Source organism: Hypanus sabinus, chromosome 18 (assembly GCF_030144855.1).
Source record: "Hypanus sabinus isolate sHypSab1 chromosome 18, sHypSab1.hap1, whole genome shotgun sequence".
In the NCBI taxonomy this organism is placed as follows: Eukaryota; Metazoa; Chordata; class Chondrichthyes; order Myliobatiformes; family Dasyatidae; genus Hypanus; species Hypanus sabinus.
Window position 1 is genome coordinate 12526070 of NC_082723.1, and position 20603 is coordinate 12546672.

Consider the following 20603-nt stretch of genomic DNA (forward strand, 5'->3'; position numbering starts at 1 on the left):
GTGCCAACATGTGCTTCTATTTGCCAGTGGGGGGAGGGGGGGGGATTGTTGCATGCTGCTGCTTATGTGTGGGAGGGAAGGGAGCTGGAGGGGACTTTGGGGATCTTACATTTATCTGCCGTTCATTCTTTGGGGCACTTCTCTGTTTATGTGGATGTTTGTGAAGGAAAAGCATTTCAGGATGTATATTGTATACATTTCTCTGACACTAAATTAGTCTGACAGTAAGTTTCAGTGATGATTGGTGAGGTTAAATATTGATCAGGAAACAGATGACTTTCCCTGCTCAACTTCAAGTAATAAGATAGGGTGAATATTTATCCTCAGGTTGAGTAAGGCTAAAACAAGTTGTCAGAGATTTAGGGTGAAAGGTGAAATACTGAAAAGGAATCTGAGGGGAAACCTCTTCACTCAGAGGGATGTGCAAGTGTAGAATGAACTGCCAGCAGAAATGGTAGATTTGAGTTCAACTGTGATACCTAAGAGAAGTTTGGATAGGTACTATCTCTGAGTGCACTGGGGAAGTCAAGGCAGTGTGAGCCAGACTCCACTGGACAAAGGCCGAAGAAGACCACCTGTCCTAGGGTCAAAAGATGGTATATGCATGGGTGGGAATGAGGAACTGGGCTTGCTTTGCAGTTGTTTGTTGCTTGTATTCCAGGGGTGGCATGGTGGCGTAGCAGTTAGCACAACGCTTTACAGTGCCAGATACCTGGGTTCAATTCCCGCCACTGCCTGTAAGAAGTTTGTACGTTCTCCCCATGACCACGTGGGTTTGCCCTCCCACAGTCCAAACACATACCGGTTGATAGGTTAATTGGCCATTGTAAATTGTCTGGTGATTAGGCTAGGATTAAAATTGGGAGATTGTTGGATGGTGCATCTCGAAGGGCCAGAAAGGCCGATTCTGCACTGTACCTCAAAATCAATAACAAAAATATCACTGAATGCAACTGACTACAGAGATGATTCAAAAGAGCATGCATGGCCTTGTGCATGTAGGAATGACTCTGAAACTACTTAAGCATGACTATTATAAAATAACTGAATTTAATTAAATGCCACGTGCTCATCCTGTACTCGGTATTTTTATTTGTCTTGGCAGAGTAAATGTGAAAGATGAACAAGCTGTAAAGGCTATCCCCACAGCCAACAGCACATCATGCAAAGCGCAAAATGCCATCAGTTGTGTTCCGCATTGCTACAGTGGATTTTCTCCTCCCCTCATCAACGATGCCTGAAGTTACCCTTTTGACACCAGTAGCAGGTTATGTATGCCAAACATAATGAAGGTGATAATGAAGAGAATAAATAACTATCACCATAGCTACACACAGGACATCCTCCACGGAAGCTACATGAATTATTCACATGGTCTTTTTCAAAGAAAAGTGTTAGTTGCCCCTGATTCTCCTTCCATTTTATCCACCTACAAGACCATAAGATATAGGAGCAGAAGTAGGCCAATCAGCCCATCAAGTCTGCTCTGCCATTCAATCATGGGCTGATCCAATACTTCGAGTCACCCCCACTCCCCTGCCTTCTCCCCATACCCTTTGATGTCCTGGCTAATCAAGAACCTATCTATCTCTGTCTTAAATGCACCCAATGAATTGGCCTCCACAGCCACTCGTAGCAACAAATTCCACAGAATTACCACCCCGACTAAAATAATTTCTCCGCATCGCAGTTCTAAATGGACGCCCATCAATCCTGAACTCATGGCTCTTGTCCGAGAGTTGTCACGGTCCTGATTGTTTATTCCCTAGTTTCCTCTAATTTCCTTTGATTATGCCACGGTTCAGATGTTTTTAATACTGTGCAAATGTAGGGGAAGGTTATCTTTAACTTTTTGACTTACTGTTATTTGAAAAGAAAAATGTTTAGGCATTTCATTGCTTTACCTTTTTTTGCTGACAGTTCTGAATAAATCGCATCAAATGGCTGAGGAAAACTTTTTAAAAAGAAATTAGAGCTGCTCCAGTTTAAATTTGCAAATATGCAGTTTATGCATCCAGCTGGAATAAAGACTCCCAGCTGGATGTTACTAATTCCAAAACATTTTGAGGGACAAGGAAGTGCAACATTGCCAGCTTTATAATGTTATGACAGTAGTGGCTTCCAGAGTTGGGTTTAAAATTTCAAACTGGAAGTACTGGATGCATTCAAAACAAGAATTGTACTTGGTCATCTCTTACACACGATGTACTCTTACAATGCACATCAGCCTCCTTCTGATTGGAAATGGCTTTAAAGATTGAATGACCCACTTCTGCTTTGTACAGTAATTGCATTGCAGAGATGTTTTAAGCAATAGGCTTATATTAAGATGCAATATGGGGCATCTTCGTCTTCAGTAGGCAAATGTTAACTCTGCCATTGGGGATGGAAAAAAAGCATAGGCCAAAATTTACTTTTATTTTTGGGAATACTGATGATGCAGAGAAATGACATTAAGTGGATGTAACAGGGAGTGATGTAGCCATGGCAACATGCTACTCCATGCTTTAGTAAACAATTAGACAAATATCAAGGACCATCTTGATAATTAAATCAGTCAGCCCATGAATCGAATGCTCGATCAGGAAAAGAACATTACCTTATCATTCTGTTCTCTCGAGATGTCCAAGTGCCTCTGACAACAAGCAATAGCTTCATCAAAGTTGCCAAGAATCTTCAATGTATTTCCAAGGTTACCACTCGCTTTTGCTTCACCAATCCGATCCCCAATGGTTCTTTGAAAGACAGATCAATTTATCATTACTGTGCAAATGGAACTCAGACAAATTGAGCTTTTTTAAAAAAATGCAAAATGCCACTTATTAGTACTCTATACAAGGATCTACCAGCTGGATTCTCAGTAGGCTATTGAACCAGGGCATGGTGCCATGAAAATGACAGCTTAAAAATATTGCGCCAGAGCTTCCTACGAATCTGTAGCAAGTCCGGAAAATCACAGAAACACCAAGCTCCATTCTACTGAAATGATCATTTTATGTAGTTTTGAAATATTCAATAAATTGGGAGATCCTATCACCTCAGATTCAGCTTCATCAACTTGTCCCCAAAACATCCACATGCACTCTTTTCAAAAAGCAATCCATTTAGCCAAGCAACACACACAAAATGCTGGAGGAACTCAGCAGTCCAGGGAGCATCTGTGGATGGAAAAGATTAAACAAACGTCTGATCAAGATCCTTCATCAGGACTGGAGAAAAATAAGATGGGAGGAGTCAGAGTAAGAATGTAGGGGGAGAAGAAGAAGCGATACAAGGGAGTAAAGTGATAGGTGAAACAGGAAGAGGAAGAGGGGTGAAGTAAAGAGCTGAGAAATCGATTGGTGAAAGAGAGAAAGGGCTGGGGAAGGGGAATCTGATAGAGCACAGAAGGCCACGGAAGAAAGGGAAGGGGGAGGAGCACCAGAGGGAGGTGCTGGGCAGGTAAGGCGATATGGTGAGAAAGGGAAATGGGAATGGGGAATGGTGAAGTGGGCGGGAAGGGTGGGTGACATTACCGGAAGTTCGAGAAATTGGTGTTCATGCCATCAGGTTGGAGGCTACCCGGACGGAATATAAGGTGTTGCTCCTACAACCCGAGTGTGACCTCATCGTGGCAGTAGAGGAGGCCACGGCCTGATACGACAGAATGGGAATGGGAAGCAGAATTAAAATGGGTGGCCACTGAGTGAGCAGGGATAAAGGTACTTGGTGGTGGGATCCCATTGCAGATGGCAAAATTTGTGGAGAATTATGTACTGGACACAGAGGCTGGTAAGGTGGTAGGTGAGGACAAGAGGAACCCTATCCCTGATAGGGTGGTGGGAGGATGGAGTGAGAGCAGACGTGTGAGAAATGGAAGAGATACAGGCAAGGGCAGCGTTGATTCTTCAGGAAGGGAAGCCCTTTCTTTGAAGGAGGAGGAGCTCTCCTTAGCTCTAGAATGAAAAGTCTCATCCTGAGAGCAGATGCGACAGAGATGGAGGAATTGAGAGAAGGGGATGTTATTTTTCCAAGTAACAGGGCAGGAAGAGTTCTTGCTCAGGTAGCTGTGATATTTAGTGGGTTTATAAAATAAATCAGTAAATAGGCTGTCTCCAGAGACAGAGACGTCAAGAAAGGGGAGAGAGGTATCTGAAATAAACCAGGTAAATTTGAGGGCAGGGTAGAAGTTGGAGGCAAAGTTGATAAAGTCAACAAGCTCTGTACAGGTACAGGAAGCCAGCCTATTCCAGTCATGCAACTTTTTTTTCCCTTCAAACTAGACGAATTTTGATGTTGAAGGCTCTGAATGAATTTGTTTTCACTACTTTCTCAGGCTGTGAACTCCAAAAAAACTACTTCTTTACCTCACCTCTGATTCTTCTGTCCTGAAACAGATGGCTCACCGGTCACTGGGAGATACCTCACTTTACTCTATCTAAACCATTCATGATATTGAAATCTCTTCTTACCTTTCTCCGCTCCAGGAATAATCCCTGCTTCTATCTCTCTATCTCCAATATCAATACTGGAACCACTTGACCAAATTTTGCTTGTACCCTCCCCAGGCCTTCACATCGTTCAGCTTGTTACTTTTACAGATTTGGACACATGCCTATTCTTGCATAATGTTTATAAGTATCATTTACTTTGTATTGATTTTCCTCAGTCAGCCTGCCTCAAGCTATCAGGACTATGTTTTCAGCATTGAATGAGGTAGATTTCACTCATACTTTGAGACGGAAGTTTCACAGAACATGTGGTCAGTAAAGCACTCAACTAAAACCGGTCACTCCACCAGCACACTCAAACCTCTGCACTCTGACCTCAGTGGAATTTGAGAACAGAGAGGAAGTGAAAAACAAGGGGTTCCCCAATTATCCTAACCAAGTGAAAAGCTCAGGGAACGGTCTCTGCAGGCCCACTGTTTAAGCAGTAGAAAGCTTCATGTATTTAAATCTGTTCATAATTTCAGTGACCTTGACTTGTCTCTTTAAACCATGCAAGCTATTTGCCACTGTCAATAATTTACTTTTGAAGTGATCGTTTATAAATGTTTCATGATAATTACCAAGTTCAGTATGGAGTAACTTTCGTGCTTTTCAAGGGCAGATTAATTTGAGCTGTCAATGAAATATAATTCTTCCAGATTTTTCCAAGAGGACGAGAAACATAGAAAGTAGGTGGAGTAGGCCATTCGGCCCTTTGAGCCTGCACTGCCATTCAGTATGATCATGGCTGATCATCCAACTCAGAACCCTGTACCTGCTTCCTCTCCATACCTTCTGATCCCTTTAGCCACAAGGGCCATATCTAACTTCCTCTTAAGTATAGCCAATGAACTGGCCTCAACTGTTTCCTGTGGCAGAGAATTCCACAGATTCACCACTCTCTGTGTGAAGAAATTTTTCCTCATCTTGGTCCTAAAAGGCTTCCTCTTTATCCTTAAACTGTGACCCCTCATTCTGGACTTCCCCAACATCGGAAACAATCTTCCTGCATCTAGCCTGTCCAATCCCTTTAGAATTTTATATGTTTCAATAAGATCCCCCCTCAATCTTCTAAATTCCAGTGAGTATAAGCCTAGTCAATCCAGTCTTTCTTCATACTAAAGTCCTGCCATTCCAGGAATCAATCTGGTGAACTTTCTCTGTACTCCCTCTATGGCAAGAATGTCTTTCCTTAGATTAGGGTACCAAAACTGCACACAATACTTAGGTGCAGTCTCACTAAGGCCTTGTACAACTGCAGTAGAACCTCCCTGCTCCTGTACTCAAATCCTTTTGCTATGAATGCCAACATACCATTTGCCTTTTTCACTGCCTGCTGTACCTGCATGCCCACCTTCAATGACTGGTGTACAATGACACCCAGGTCTCATTGCATCTCCCCTTTTCCTAATCGGACACTATTCAGATAATAATCTGTTTTCCTGTTCTTGCAACCAAAGTGGATAACCTCACATTTATCCACATTAAATTGCATCTGCCATGAATTTGCCCACTCACCTAACCTATCCAAGTCACCCTGCAACCTCTTAGCATCCTCCTCACAGCTAACACCGCCGCCCGGCTTCGTGTCATCCGCAAACTTGGAGATGCTGCATTTAATTCCCTCGTCTAAATCATTAATATATATTGTAAACAATTGGGGTCCCAGCACTGCCTAGTCATTGCCTGCCATTCTGTAAAGGTCCCGTTTACTCCCACTCTTTGCTTCTTGTCTGCCAACCAATTCTCTATCCATATCAATACCATACCCCCAATACCATGTGCTTTAAGTTTGCACACTAATCTCCTGTGTGGGACCTTGTCAAAAGCCTTTTGAAAATCTAAATATACCACATCCACTGGCTCTCCCCATCCACTCTACTAGTTACATCTTCAAAAAATTCTATAAGATTCGTCAGACATGATTTTCCTTTCACAGATCCATGCTGACTTTGTCTGATGATTTCACCTCTTTCCAAATGTGCTGTTATCACATCTTTGATAACCGACTCTAGCATTTTCCCCACCACCGATGTCAGACTAACCAGTCTATAATTCCCCGGTTTCTCTCTCCCTCCTTTTTTAAAAAGTGGGGTTACATTAGCCACCCTCCAATCCTCAGGAACTAATCCAGAATCTAATGAGTTTTGAAAAATTATCACTAATGCATCCACTATTACTTGGGCTACTTCCTTAAGCACTCTGGGATGCAGACCATCTGGCCCTGGGGATTTATCTGCCTTTAATCCCTTCAATTTACCTAACACCACCCCCCTACTAACATGTATTTTCCTCAGTTCCTCCATCTCACTAGACCCTCGGTCCCTTACTATTTCCGGAAGATTATTTATGTCCTCCTTAGTGAAGACAGAACCAAAGTAGTTATTCAATTGGTCTGCCATGTCTTTGTTCCCTGTGATCAATTCACCTGTTTCTGACTGTAAAGGTCCTACATTTGTCTTGACCAATCTTTTTCTTTTCACATATCTATAAAAGCTTTTACAGTCAGTTTTTATCTTGGAGCTTCTTACTAAATGAGTTAATACAGTTATATCACAACAAAAAATCTGTTTGCATCTTCTCAAAATTGTCTTAATATCTCTCCGTGCTGAAAACATTCCAAAAGATATTTATCATATGAATACTGTCATTTAAACTAACACGCTAATCACAACATCAGTAGTGTTACTATGATAAATCCAATCCTAAATCTTGCAGTAAGTAAACAGGTGTGGAGTGTTCTGTTAAATAAACAGAAACCAAAGACTTCCAAATAATTGGGTATACTACTATGTATATATCATAACGAGTTTGGCAAATTCTGCTTACAGCAAATATTAGGTGCACATTGGTGCTTCTGGTTTATTTCCCCTCACATTACATGGCTCTTAATCTCACCCTTAACCAAGCAGGCTGGTGAATGAGTTCTCTGCACTTCAGGTTGTTTATTATGTTTTATTTGTGCTAGTTTCACCCAACTCACCTGGCTAGGGTTAGATCATGCTTGTGGTATTCCAGAGCCTTTGAATATTCCTTCAGGTAAAAGTAGGCATTACCCAGCTGACTGTAGATGGCGCTCAAAGTCTTCAAGTCCTCTGTTCCGACCTGCACAGCAGCTTCAAAGAAGGCCACTCCAGCCTTGAAATCTCCGGCTTTGCACAGTCGTTCCCCTTCCAGGGCAAGCTCAAGGCATGAAGCCTCCATCCTGTCATTACAAAAAGATGCGTACAATTAATTACACATCATTGCTCTCCTTGTTAATGTACAGTAATTGCACCATTCCTCTCTGAGGTCATTATCCAAAGCTTATTCATATTAGTCATTGCTGTTATGTTCCACCTAATCCTAATACACATTCCAAACACAGAAACTTCTTGTGATGTGGCCACTGCTATGACAATGACCTACCTTCAGCCCTGCCTCAGCTCAGACACTCTTTCTCCTATCATTTCGCATTTTCCCCTCCCCCAACTACTTTCAGATCTCTTACTATCTTCCCTTTCAGTTAGTCCTGACGAAGGGTCTCGGCCCGAAACGTCGACAGCACTTCTCCCTATAGATGCTGCCTGATCTGCTGCGTCCCACCAGCATTTTGTGTATGTTGCTTGAATTTCCAGCATCTGCATGCAGATCTCCTCGTGTTTGCCTTTCACACACCTTTCCAGCTTTGTCTATTGCAGGGGTTCCCAATTGGGGTCCACGGAACCCTTGCTTAATGATATTGGTCCACGGCATAAAAAAGGCGAGGAACCCCTGATCTGTTGTGATGTTCTCCTTGTCCATCGATTTGAACTCATTCAAAACTCCACTGTCTACTTTGTAACCTACATCATTATTGCAAAGTAATAGTTTGTATTTATAGAATACCTGTAACATGAAAACTACAAAATAAAAATCAGGAGTATTGTAGAACAATATTCCACATTACAAGATGTTAGAACAGGTGCCCAGAAGCTTCAAACATCTTGTTTTTTGAGGAAATGAAGCAGTTTAGGGAGGTGATCTTCAGTCACCAAGGAGGAATAACAAGAAATAGCAACACACACAAAATGCTGGTGGAACGCAGCAGGTCAGGCAGCACCTACAGGGAGAAGTGTTGTCAATGTATCGGGCTGAGACCCTTCCTCAGGACTAACTGAAAGGAAAGATGGTAAGAGATTTGAAAGTAGGAGAGGGAGGGGAAAATGAGAAATGATAGGAGAAGACAGGAGGGGTGGGGTGAAGCTGAGAGCTGGAAAAGTGATTGGCAAAAGGGATACAGAGCTAGAGAAGGGAAAGGATCATGGGACGGGAGGCCTAGGGAGAAAGAAAGGGGGAGGGGAGCACCAGAGGGAGATGAGAACAGGCAGAGTGATGGGCAGAAAGAGAGGAAGAGAAGGAGGGGGGGAAAGCTAAATATATCAGGGATGGGGTAAAAAGGGGAAGAGGGGCATCAACCGAAGTTAGAGAAGTCAATGTTCATGCCATCAGGTTGGAGGCTACCCAGTCGGTATATAAGGTGTTGTTCATCCAACCTGAATGTGGCTTCATCTTGACAGTAGAGGAGGCCATAGAGACATATCAGAATGGGAATGGGACATGGAATTAAAATGTGTGGCCCTTGGGATATCCTGCTTTCTCTGGCAGACAGAGCATAGGTGTTCAGTGAAACGGTCTCCCAGTCTGCGTCGGGTCTCACCAATATATTAAAGGCCACACCAGGAGCACCAGATGCAGTATACCACACCAGCCGTCTCACAGGTGAAGTGTCGCCTCACCTGGAAGGACTGTCTGGGACCCTGAATGGTGGTGAGGGAGGAAGTGTAAGGGCAGGTGTAGCACTTGTTCCACTTGCAAGGATAATTGCCAGGAGGGAAATCGGTGGGAAGGGATGGTGGGGGGGGGGGGGGGAAGAATGGACAAGGGAGTTGCGTAGGGAGCGATCCCTGCGGAAAGCAGAAAGGGAGAGGGAAAGATGCGCTTGGTAGTGGGATCCCGTTGGAGGTGGCAGAAGTTACGGAGAATTATACGTTGGACAACCAGAAATAGTCCCATTTTAAATATAAGTTCCAAAACTCGATTTGAATTTTCATGATTGTGGTGTTATACTTGACCCTAAAATGACACTTAACTACAGAGCCTCCCTGTTACTCACAATTACTTTAAATAGGCATCCGAGAACTTGATTTGAGAGCTTTTCAGCAGGATCCAAAGCTATTCCTGAAGTGCCTTATTTTCATGACAAAGGAAATGGGCGGAGAAAAAATCCTCAATCTTTCATTTCAATTCACTCATCAGAGAAGCATTTCTAAATCTCAGCATGAAGACAGATAAAATAATCACATCTGTCAACATAAAGAGGGAAAGCTTTGAAGAGGAGTTAGTATATATACATAATATATAATATGCCAGAATAAAAAGATGTGGGGGGGGGGGGTGGTAGGAGATAGGTGAATCCAGGTGGGTGGGAAAGGTCACGGGCTGGAGAAGAAGGAATCTGTTAGGACAGAAGAGTGGTGGACCATAGGAGAGAGGAAAGGAGGAGGGTCCCCATGGGGAAGTAATAGGCAAGTGAGAAGAGGTAAAAGGACAGAGTGGGGAATAGAGGAGGGGGTGGGAAATTTGTTTCTGGGTAGGAGAAATCAATCGGGTTGGAGGTTACCCAGACGGAATAGAAGATGTTGCTCCTCCACCGCAAGTGGCCTCATCGTGGGACAAGAGGAGAGCTAACTGCCGTTTTATTTGCAACACGGGTCATGACTGAGTGACTTGTACGAGATTGCAGACACACTTCCACCACTACTGAAACATTATCCTTGAACCTTATGCTCAAGACTTAAAGATGGGTGTGAAAAAAAATTGAACTCAAGACTTTTCACCTCCTGAATGAGTGTTAACTGTTGTAAAATCATCCAACAGCTGAACTAACATAATATCTACATAAGAAAGATGACAAAAATCTTAAGAAATCATGGATGGATTTTGTAACATATGAGCAGGGTAGGGCCAACATGCCTTAATCAGAAAGCAGAGCTGACACCTCTCTCCTTTCCTTCCCAACATCCCACGAACTCGTGCTCAGCAAACTGGCATGACTCTCATCAATAGTTCAAAAATGTCCAGAAATTCTATCTTTTGTGACACTGTGTATTGCATTGTCAAGTTTCTACATTGTGGTTAGAATCCAAAACTATGATGATGGAAACAAAATGGAAGAGGGGAAGAAAAATCACACCACAAACAGAATGATTCGTGTCCTGCAGAAAGGTTTTGGCCCAAAATGCCGAATGCACTCTTTTCCATAGGAGCTGCATGGCCTGCTGAGTTCCTCCAGCATTTTGTGTGTGTTGATTAGTTTCTAGGAATTGGTGGACAAAATGCAACTGTTTTCATGAATCTACGGTACACAAAGCAGCTGGTTCTCACTGCTCTCAGAGATCTACACAGTAATCATTAAGTAGTCTTAGTCTGAAGGTTATGCCCTTGCTGTAGCATTGAACACTATTATGTTAACACCTGTTACTTGTCACGTATGCTTGATAAACAATCTGGCTAGCACATCAAAATAAAACTGGTAAAATTTATAATGGCTCTTGGTATGTTATTTAGTGTCATAGGAATACTGCAGCCTCAAGTAAAATAATGCATATGCTTTAATGATGGGATAACTTCGTTGCATAAAACTGAGAGCACAGAAACCTGCTACATAGCCTAAACACACTCAATGGTGTTTATGTTCTTTGTGAGCCATTTGCCATTTATATAAAACCACAAGAGACATTTCTATTCCTTTCTTAATCATGATCTCACCAAGATTTCCTCTTAAAAGCATCTTTAATTTCTCCTTATAGCATAACACCACCTTTAATCAGAGAATGGAAGTAGGCCCTTTAGCCCATCAAGTCTGTGCTGACCATCTTGTGCCATCACCAATCTTCCACTCATTCAACTTTATTCTCCCCATGTTCTTGTCAACTCCCAATTCATAAAACCATACGATAAAGGAACAGAATTAGATCTGGTATGTCGAGTTTGCTCAGCCATTTCATCATGGCTGATCCAATTTTCCTCCCAGTCCCAATCTCCTGCCTTCTGCCCATGTCCCTTCATGCCTTGACCAATCAAGAATCTATCAACCTCAGTCATAAATATATGTCTTGGCCTCCATAGCCGTCTGTAGCAACAAATTCCACAGATTCACCACTCTCTGGATAAAGAAATTCCTCCTCATCTCCGTTTTAAAAGGACAACCCTCTATTCTGAGGCTGCATCCCATGGTCTTAAGACTCTCCCATCATAGGGAACATCCTCTCCACATCCACTCTTTCACCATTCAATAGGTTTCAATGATGTCACACTTCAATCTTGATTACAGGCCCAGAGCCATCAAATGCTCTTCATGTGACAAGCCATTCAACCCTAGAAACATTTTTGTGAACCTTCTTTGAACCCTCTCCAGTTTCAGCACATCCTTTCTAAGACAAGGGGCCCAAAACTGCTCACAATACTTCAAGTGCGGCCTCACCAGTGCTTTATAACGTCTTAGCATTACATCCTTGCTTTCTGTTCCAGTCCTCTTGAAATGAATGCTAACATCACATTTGCCTTCCTCACCATAGAATCAACCTGCACATTAATTTTTCGGGAATCCTGCACAACTGCTCAGATGACCCTTTGTGCCTCAGTTCTTCTTTGTATTTTCTTTCCAGTTAGAAAACAGTCATTTCTTCCACCAAAGAGCACGACTGTACACTTCCAAACACTATGGTCCACCTACCATTTCTTTGCCCATTCTGCTGATCTGTCTTCAAGTCCTTTTGTAGCCTCTCGACTCCTCAAAACTACCTGCCCCTCCATCTATCTTCATATCATAGGTAAATTTTGCAACAAAACCATCCATTTCATCATCCAACTCACTGATATATAATAAAAAAAATCTGTCCCAACACAGACTCCTGTGGAACACCACCAGTCACTGGGTGCCAACTAGAAAAAGCTCCATTCATTCCCAATCTTTGCTCTACCCATCAGCCACTGCTTTAGCAATGAGAGAATCCTACCATGACTCGTAGCTAGCTGAACAGCCTCATGTCAAAGGCCTTTTGAAAATCAAAGCACACAACATCAACCAATTCTCCTTTGTCTATCCTGCTTGTTATTTCTTCGAAGAATTCCAACAGATTTGTCAGGCAAGATTTTCCTTGAGGAAACCATGCTGATGACAGCCTATTTTACCATCTGCCTCCAAGTACCGAGACTTCACCCTTCTCAATTCAATCAATTATCTCCACCATTGCAGAGGGCAATTAACTCACTAACCACTCTTTGGGTAGGGAGAGTGGATCCTGGTATTTACGCAAACCATGTGTCTGAAGTCATGAATGAGGTATAAAACTTGTTGCTTATGGCCTTTTTATTGAGTGCTACAAGAACAAAGAAGGGCCAAGAGCAAAACACTCAGTCGTTGTCCTCTACAAAAAAAAACTCCAACTAAAAAGATAACATTCCAGTGATAACAATTAACCTATAAAATAACTAGATTCAAGGGGTGTGACACTTGCTACACAAAACTCGGCAGCTTCTGAACATCACAGAAGCAGCTATATTTCAATTACTGGAAAATTCACTGAACAGTTACATGTATACAGATCATTAAAAGGGAAGTTAAACTACAGGAAAAACAGCAATTCTGCAGCCCTATCCAACAGAAGTTTCTCATTGACTTTTAAATGCCTTACCTTAAAGGCTCTTAATTTCAGATTCTACCCCTATTTTTAAGTTCCTTCAATCATTCCACATTTTTTAACAAAAAATTCACAATTATATATAATACAACCCATTGTAGAATGCATGCCAACTATTCTATACACTGGTGAGATTAAGCAGTTGCAATCAATTTCTGACCATAATTTAAAGGATAAATGATTGTCAGATATCTTGCAATGATGATAGCGTCTGGTCGCTTTCAAAGGCAAATATGAGAGGAGATAAGACTGTAGAGTGAAAGATAACCAACTTGATTACCTCTGTAATTTTGTATTTGCCTGATCCAATCCCATCAGGCTCCATTCCTAGAATTCCATTCAAACCCTTTCAATCAATTTGTTTCATGTCTCTTGGCCACAATACAACATTTGCTTGGATCCCTGGGAATTTAGCTTTTCGACCAATCTTATCCCCACCAATTTAACATCACTCAAATCTCGGGTAGGGTGCAGGTACTACAGGATGATGAGTCATCCTATCAGGAAAACATTCTGTAAACTTGGCTGATAAAGAGCATCTTTGTGTTTAAAAGAAAAAAAAAGGAAATGAATGTGGAATACAAAATTCAGATGGAGGTATATTGAAATTCTTTTAATAACTGAGATTTAACTTAATTTATAAAGCACTTGTCATTTTAGTACCAAAGTATGATATGATATTTAGATATGGATCAAGACGGTTAGCAAATTCCCATAACTGATAAACACTAAAAATGATTCCAAGCATTCAAACAGTTAAGATTATATTAGATAATAATTTCTTGCAGCTTAAACAAACAAATCCTTATTGGCTTGCTACTGGTTGGTGACAATCTGAACAGGTACACTGCTGTTCATATAATTTGTTTCTTCATATTTAAGAGGCGCTAGGTGGAATTCAGGCAAAAGCACTACGAAGTAATTTGAGAGACCAGAAGAACATACAACATAGGGGCAGAATTAAAACATGCTCTCAGAAGCCAATCAAGCCATTCTGCCAAAAAGGATGCACATCATTAAGTCTCTGCATTTCATGTTGTTTATATGGACCTTTGCCAGATTAAGTCAAAACAGATAGATTGGTCAGAAAAATAAAAAATAACGTGGGAAGAAAGCAAATGTACGAATCCAAATTTTGCTAAGAGACATGAAGCAGATGGTTATGCTTTTGTGATTGAAGGGTTGTTTGCAGTGCAGCTCCTCTGATTCAGCATTTGGTACTGATATATATCACGAAAAGCTAGGATAAGCAGTAGGCTTAAATGTTGCAGTTATAAGCAACGGATTTACAGATGAGAACATTGGTGAAGTGATAGACAGAGATTCCATGAAGAAAGACATCTGTCTCAATAGGGTGCTCTTACAAGCTGAGAAGTTTGAGTTGAATTCAGTCACAAGGACAATGAAAGATACTTTTTACTCTGGTTGTTCAAATGCACACTGGGTGTTCAATGGTCTTTTTTTTAATGGGTTCTTTCGTGTTTCTGTGTTTTCTGGCTGCCTGTTGTATATAGTACACACACTTTGATAATAAAGGTATTTTGAACTTTCTGCCCCCTGACAGTCGAATTTCTGGCATACTGTTGGCTTACCTTCATATTTCATCTTGTACACAAAAAGCATCCAGCCTAGTCAGGATATTTGGGCTTGTACTAAAAATCTGTGCATATCAACGGTTGGAGAGTTCACTGAGATCTTTAACCTCTCGATTTGCCAGTCTGAGGTACCCACGTGCTTCAAGCAGGCTTCAATTAAACCAGTGCCCAAGAAGAAAGTGGCAGCTGCCTCAATGACTATCATACAGTAGGACTTAACTTCCACTGTGATGAAGTGCTTTTAGAAGCTGGTGATGAAACAGGTCAATTCCTGCCTGGCTTGAATTTGCTCTAATTTGTTTGTCGGAGCAACAGGCCCACAGCAGATCGTATCGCATTGGCTCTTCATTCAACCCTGGTACATCTGGACAGCAAAGATGCCTACGTCGGGATGCTCTTTATCAACCATATGCCTACATTATCCCCTTAAAATTAACCAATAAGCTCCAAGACGCTGGCCTCTGTGCCTCCTTGCGCAATTGGATCCTTGATTTCCTCACTTGCAGATCCTAATCAATTGGGATAGGCAACTCTTCAAGATCTCTATCAGCACAGGAGTACCACAAGGCTGTATGTTTAGCACCCTGCTCTATTTCCTTTACAGGTCTGACTGTGTGTCTAAGCACAACTCCAATGCCATATTTAAGCTTGCTGATGGCACCATAAACACAGGCAGAATCAAAGGTGGTGACAAATCAGCATATAGGAGAGAGAGTGAAAATCTGGTTAGGTAGTGCCATAACAACAACCTCTTACTCAACGTCAGCAAGACCAAGGAGCTGACTTCAGGAGGAGGAAACGAGAGGTCCACAACCCAGCCTCATCCATGCATCGGAGGTGGAGACTTTAAAATCTTCAGTGTTATTTTGTGGAAACATCAATGCCTTTGAACAGAAAATCCTACAAAAAGTAGCAGATACGGCTCAGTCCATCACAGGGAAAGCCTCCCCAACAATGAGCACATCTATATGAAACACTGTTGTACGAAAGCAACATTCATCATCAGAGACTCCTACCAGCCAGGACATGCTCGCTTCTCACTGATGCCATCAGGAAGGTGGTACAGCAGCCTCATGACTCACACTACCACATAGTTCAGGAAATGTTATTACCTCTCAATCATTAGACTGTTGAACCAAAGTGGACAATTTCATGCCCCATCATTGAAATATTTCCACAACTTTGATTCACTTTCAAGGACTCTTAATCTCACATTATCAATACTTACAGTGGCATGCAAAAGTTTGGACACAACTGGTCAAAATTTCTGTTACTGTGAATATTTAAGTGAGTAGAAGATGCACTGATCTCAAAAAGTCATAAAGTTAAAGATGAAACATTCTTTTCAACATTTTAAGCAAGATTAGTGTATTATTTTTGTTTAGAGTGGAAAAAAGGAAAGGAGCACCATGCAAAAGTTTGGGCACACCAAGAGATTTGAGCTCTCAGATAACTTTTACCAAGGTCACAGACCTTAAACAGCTTGTTAGGGCAATGGCTTGTTCACAGTCATTGTTACGAAAGGCCAGGTGATGCAAATTTCAAAGCTTTATAAATACCCCGACTCCTCAAATCTATCTCAACAACCATTAGCCATGGGCTCCTCTGAGCAGCTGCCTAGTAATAATCTGAAAAATAAAATAAATGATGCCCACAAAACAGGAGAAGGCTATAAGTAGATAGCAAAGTGTTTTCAGGTAGCTGTTTCCTCAGTTTGTGATGTAATTAAGAAATGGCTGTTAACAGGAATGGTGGAGGTCAAGGTGAGGTCTGGAAGACCAAGAAAACTTTCTGAGAGAACTGCTTGTAGGATTGCTAGAAAGGCAAATCAAAATCCCCATTTGACTGCAAAAGATCTTCAGGAAGATTTAGCAGACTCTGGAGTGGAGGTGCACTGTTCTATTGTGCAGCAACACCTGCACAAATATGACCTTCATGGAAGAGTCATCAGAAGAAAACCTTTCCTGTGTCCTCACCACAAGATTCAGCATCAGAAGTTTGCAAAGAAACATCTAAACAAGTCTGATGCATTTTGGAAACAAGGCCTGTGGACTGAAGAAGTTAAAATAGAACTTCTTGGCAGCAATGAGAAAAGGTATGTTTGGAGAAAAAAGGGTGCAGAATTTCATGAAAAGAACACCTCTCCAACTGTTAAGCACGGGAGCAGATTGATTACACTTTGGGCTTGTGTTGCAGCCAGTGGCACGGGGAATATATCACTGGTAGAGGGAAGAAGGAATTCAATTAAATACCAACAAATTCTGGAAGCAAACATCACATCGTCTATATAAAAAAAAGCTGAAGATGAAAAGAGGATGGCTTCTACAAAAGGATAATGATGCTAAACACACCTCAAAATCCACAATGGAATACGTCAAGAGGTGCAAGCTGAAGGATTTGTTATGGCTTTTAAAGTCCCCCGACCTAAACATCATCGAAAATCTGTGAATAGACCACATAAGAACAGTGCATGCAAGACGACCCAAGAATCTTATAGAACTAGAAGCCTTTTGCAAAGAAGAATGGGCAAAAATCCCCCAAACAAGAACTGAAAGACTCTTAGCTGGCTACATTAACTGCTTTTAACCTGAGATACTTGCCAAAGTGGGGTGTTACCAAGTACTGACCATGCAAGGTGCCCAAACTTTTGCTTCAGGCTCTTTTCCATTTTTGTTATTTTGAAACTGTAAAAGATGGAACTAAAAAAGTAATCTTGCTTAAAATATTAAAGAAATCTGTCATCTTTAACTTTATGCCTTTTGGAAATCAGTTCATCTTTTACTCGCTTAGCTATTCACAGTAACAGAAATTTTGACCAGGGTGCCCAAACTTTTGCATGCCACTGTATTGTTTATTATGTCTTTCTTTTTGTGTTTGCAGTTTGTTGTCTTTTGCACACTGGTTGAACACCCGAGTTGGTGTGGTCTTTCATTTACTCTATAGTGGTTATTATACTATTATGGATTTATAGAGTATGGTCACAAGCAAAAGAAACTCAGGGTTGTATAAGGTGACATACATACACTTTGATAATACATTTACTTTGAACTTAAACTCTTCTCTCCAGATGTTTTTTTTGGTTCTGTTGGTTTTTAAAAGCTTCCCAATACCCACAAATGACTTCCCACAAATTTTTGCTGCATTATATACCCTCTCTTTGAATTTTATGTTGTCTTTGACTTCCAGTTTACCCATAGTTGTCATCCTCCCTTTAGAACACTTCATCATTGGGATACATCCAATCAGCGCCTTCTGAAATGCCTCTAGAAACTCCAGCCATTGAAAGTCTTCCTTTCCAATCAACTTTGGCCAGCTCCCTCAAGAGAGGCCAAGACAGTTACGGTTGCATTCCTTCATTTAGGCAGGGAATATAAAAGTTTCAAAGATAAAATTACTTAGGCCACAGCTAGATCATCATGTAGTGCTCTGGTCATCACAAAAACCATTAGAGAAGGTGCACTGGTGACGTACAGGTGCACTGTCAGGTCTGGAGAATTTCAGGAGGGAAAACTTGGACAAAGCTGAGCCTGTTGCCTTTGGACCCAAGAGCTGAAGGGAGATTTAACTGCAGTGTCAGCAATTACTGCAGTGCATATATTGCAGAGAAAGCAATAGGTAGTGAGGACAGATTTGAAGTAGCCCATAGGAGGATGAAAATGAAAAATGACTTGGAGCTTTCAGTCAGAAAAGGTATAGGAACGCAAAGTGCTCATTCACTCCAACACAGCATCCGATGGAACAAGAGCTGAAAAGTAGGATTAGGCATGATAAACTGAACACAACAATAGGCTGTGATTTCTACAACTCTATCGTTCAATACGCCCTCCAGAAGATACTAAAATCGCTAACAATCCTTGGTGCTCTGACCATTTGGTACAACACATATTCACTCAGAAATATACATTTACTTACAAAAGAAATCACAACTATTCTGAATGACACATCATAAATGTAACAAGTACTCACACGAACACTGAAACCAGTTTAACTGCACAGTGGGTTCACACAGGCAGAGTGTGGTTTTGTGTGCTTTAAATCTACAACTGAATTGGGAAAAAAAACTCCTAAAATAAAACCCTTAGGCTTATGCAAGCATACCACACACCACCACCATGCGTTTCCATAGTAATCTCGCAGTGTCGTTATGGAAGAATTCATCTGCTTATATAGTGGAGTTTTATTTTAAAAATTACTCAGATATTTCATAGGTTGTTTGATTATCAAAAGCAAAGTCAGATATTGATTTTCTGTTGATTGATTTATTGTATTTGTTACTGAACACAAAACACCAGTGAAGCAGACCTTGCCCAATATACTGAGAAACCAAATTTGCAAACTGCGTTCACTCAACCTGTATTTCCTTTACGTAATGCTAGAATACATATGCACAAAATAGAAAAAAGCATTCTCAGAGCAAATGTGACTATGTATTAACTGCTTTGCATGAAACTGTTAATGCATCAAAACTACAACCAAGCTCCACAAAAATGGATTAACTCTCAATACATGACATACACTCAGTGGCCACTTTATTAAGTACATCCGACAACCTGCTCATTAATGCAAATATCTAATCAGCCAATCATGTGGCAGCAGTTCAGTGCTCAAAAGCATGCAGACATGGTCAAGAGGTTCAGTTGTTGATCAGACCAAATGTCAGAATGGGGAAGAAATGTGATCTAAATGACGTTGACAGTGGAATGGTTGTTGGTGCCAAACGAGGTTGTTAGAATATTCAGAAACTCCTGGGATTTTCACGCAACACAATCTCTACAGTTTACAGAGAATGGTGCAAAAAAACAAAAATTAAAAAAAAAATCCAGTGAGTGGCAATTCTGTGGGCAAAAACACCTTATTACTGAGAAAGGTCAGAGGAGAATAGCCAGACTGGGTCAAACTTGACAGGAAGGTGACAGTACCTCAATTAACCACACATTACATTACAACAACAGTGTGCAGATGTGCACCTCTGAAAGCACAACATAGAATCTTGAAGTGATGGGCTACAACAGCAGAAGACTACCAACATAGACTCAGTAGCCACTTTATTAGGTACAGGAGCTACCCAATAAAGTGTCCATTGAGTGTATGTCCTTGACCCATGTTTGGCTCTTGCATTTGGTGCCCAAAAGCAGGACAATATTCTACAATGCCTGGACTGGACAGTTACTTCCGAAGAACATACATGACTTTGCAAAAGCAGTAACACTACAGTACTTTGATGTAAATAGTTACTTAAGGTCGGTAACAGATACCACTTGCACAACAAGTTGTCTGAAGTGGTGGCTTTTAATCATGTCTCAACTTAGAGAGACACTCAACACCAGAAATAGAGTTGCAACAACCCAGGCGTCAATGAAAACTGCTTTAACAATGTGAAATGTCCCAAGACTTTCATAAAACTGTTTCAATACAGCTTCACACCAAGCACTGTTGAGATATTAGGACAGGCAAGCAATCACTCAATTAAAGAGATGGGTATTAGCATGTATTACAATAGGAGGAACACACACAACCCTTCTCTAGCCCTTTATCTCTTCCACCAATCAACTTTCCTGCTCTTTTCATTACCCCCCCTCCCAGTTTCACCTATCACCTACTACCTTGTACTTCTTCCTCCCCTCCCTGCTGCCCACCTTCTTACTTTGACCTCATCTTTTTTTTCTCCAGTCCTGAAGGGTCCCCAGCTGCCAATGTTGACTGTTTACTCTTTTCCACAGATGCTGCCCGCCTGCAGAGTTCCTCCAGCATTCTGTGTGTCACTTGGATTTCCAGCATCTGCAGATTTTCTCATTTACAAAAGGAGAAGTTCTCAG

At 41.4% G+C, this 20603-nt stretch overlaps 1 protein-coding gene across 2 annotated transcripts in view; it reads right to left on the reverse strand.

Annotated features, from left to right (window-relative positions):
- The window catches only part of LOC132407329 (G-protein-signaling modulator 1-like), a 278415-nt gene that overhangs the window by 149835 nt on the left and 107977 nt on the right, over positions 1-20603 (reverse strand). For both annotated transcript variants that reach the window (XM_059993671.1, XM_059993670.1), the window contains 2 exons: positions 7453-7674; positions 2600-2735 (listed from right to left, as the gene is read on the reverse strand). In XM_059993671.1, the coding sequence (XP_059849654.1) occupies positions 2600-2735; positions 7453-7673 (357 nt within the window). In that variant the 5' untranslated portion in view covers position 7674. The remainder of the gene's footprint in view (positions 1-2599; positions 2736-7452; positions 7675-20603) is intronic.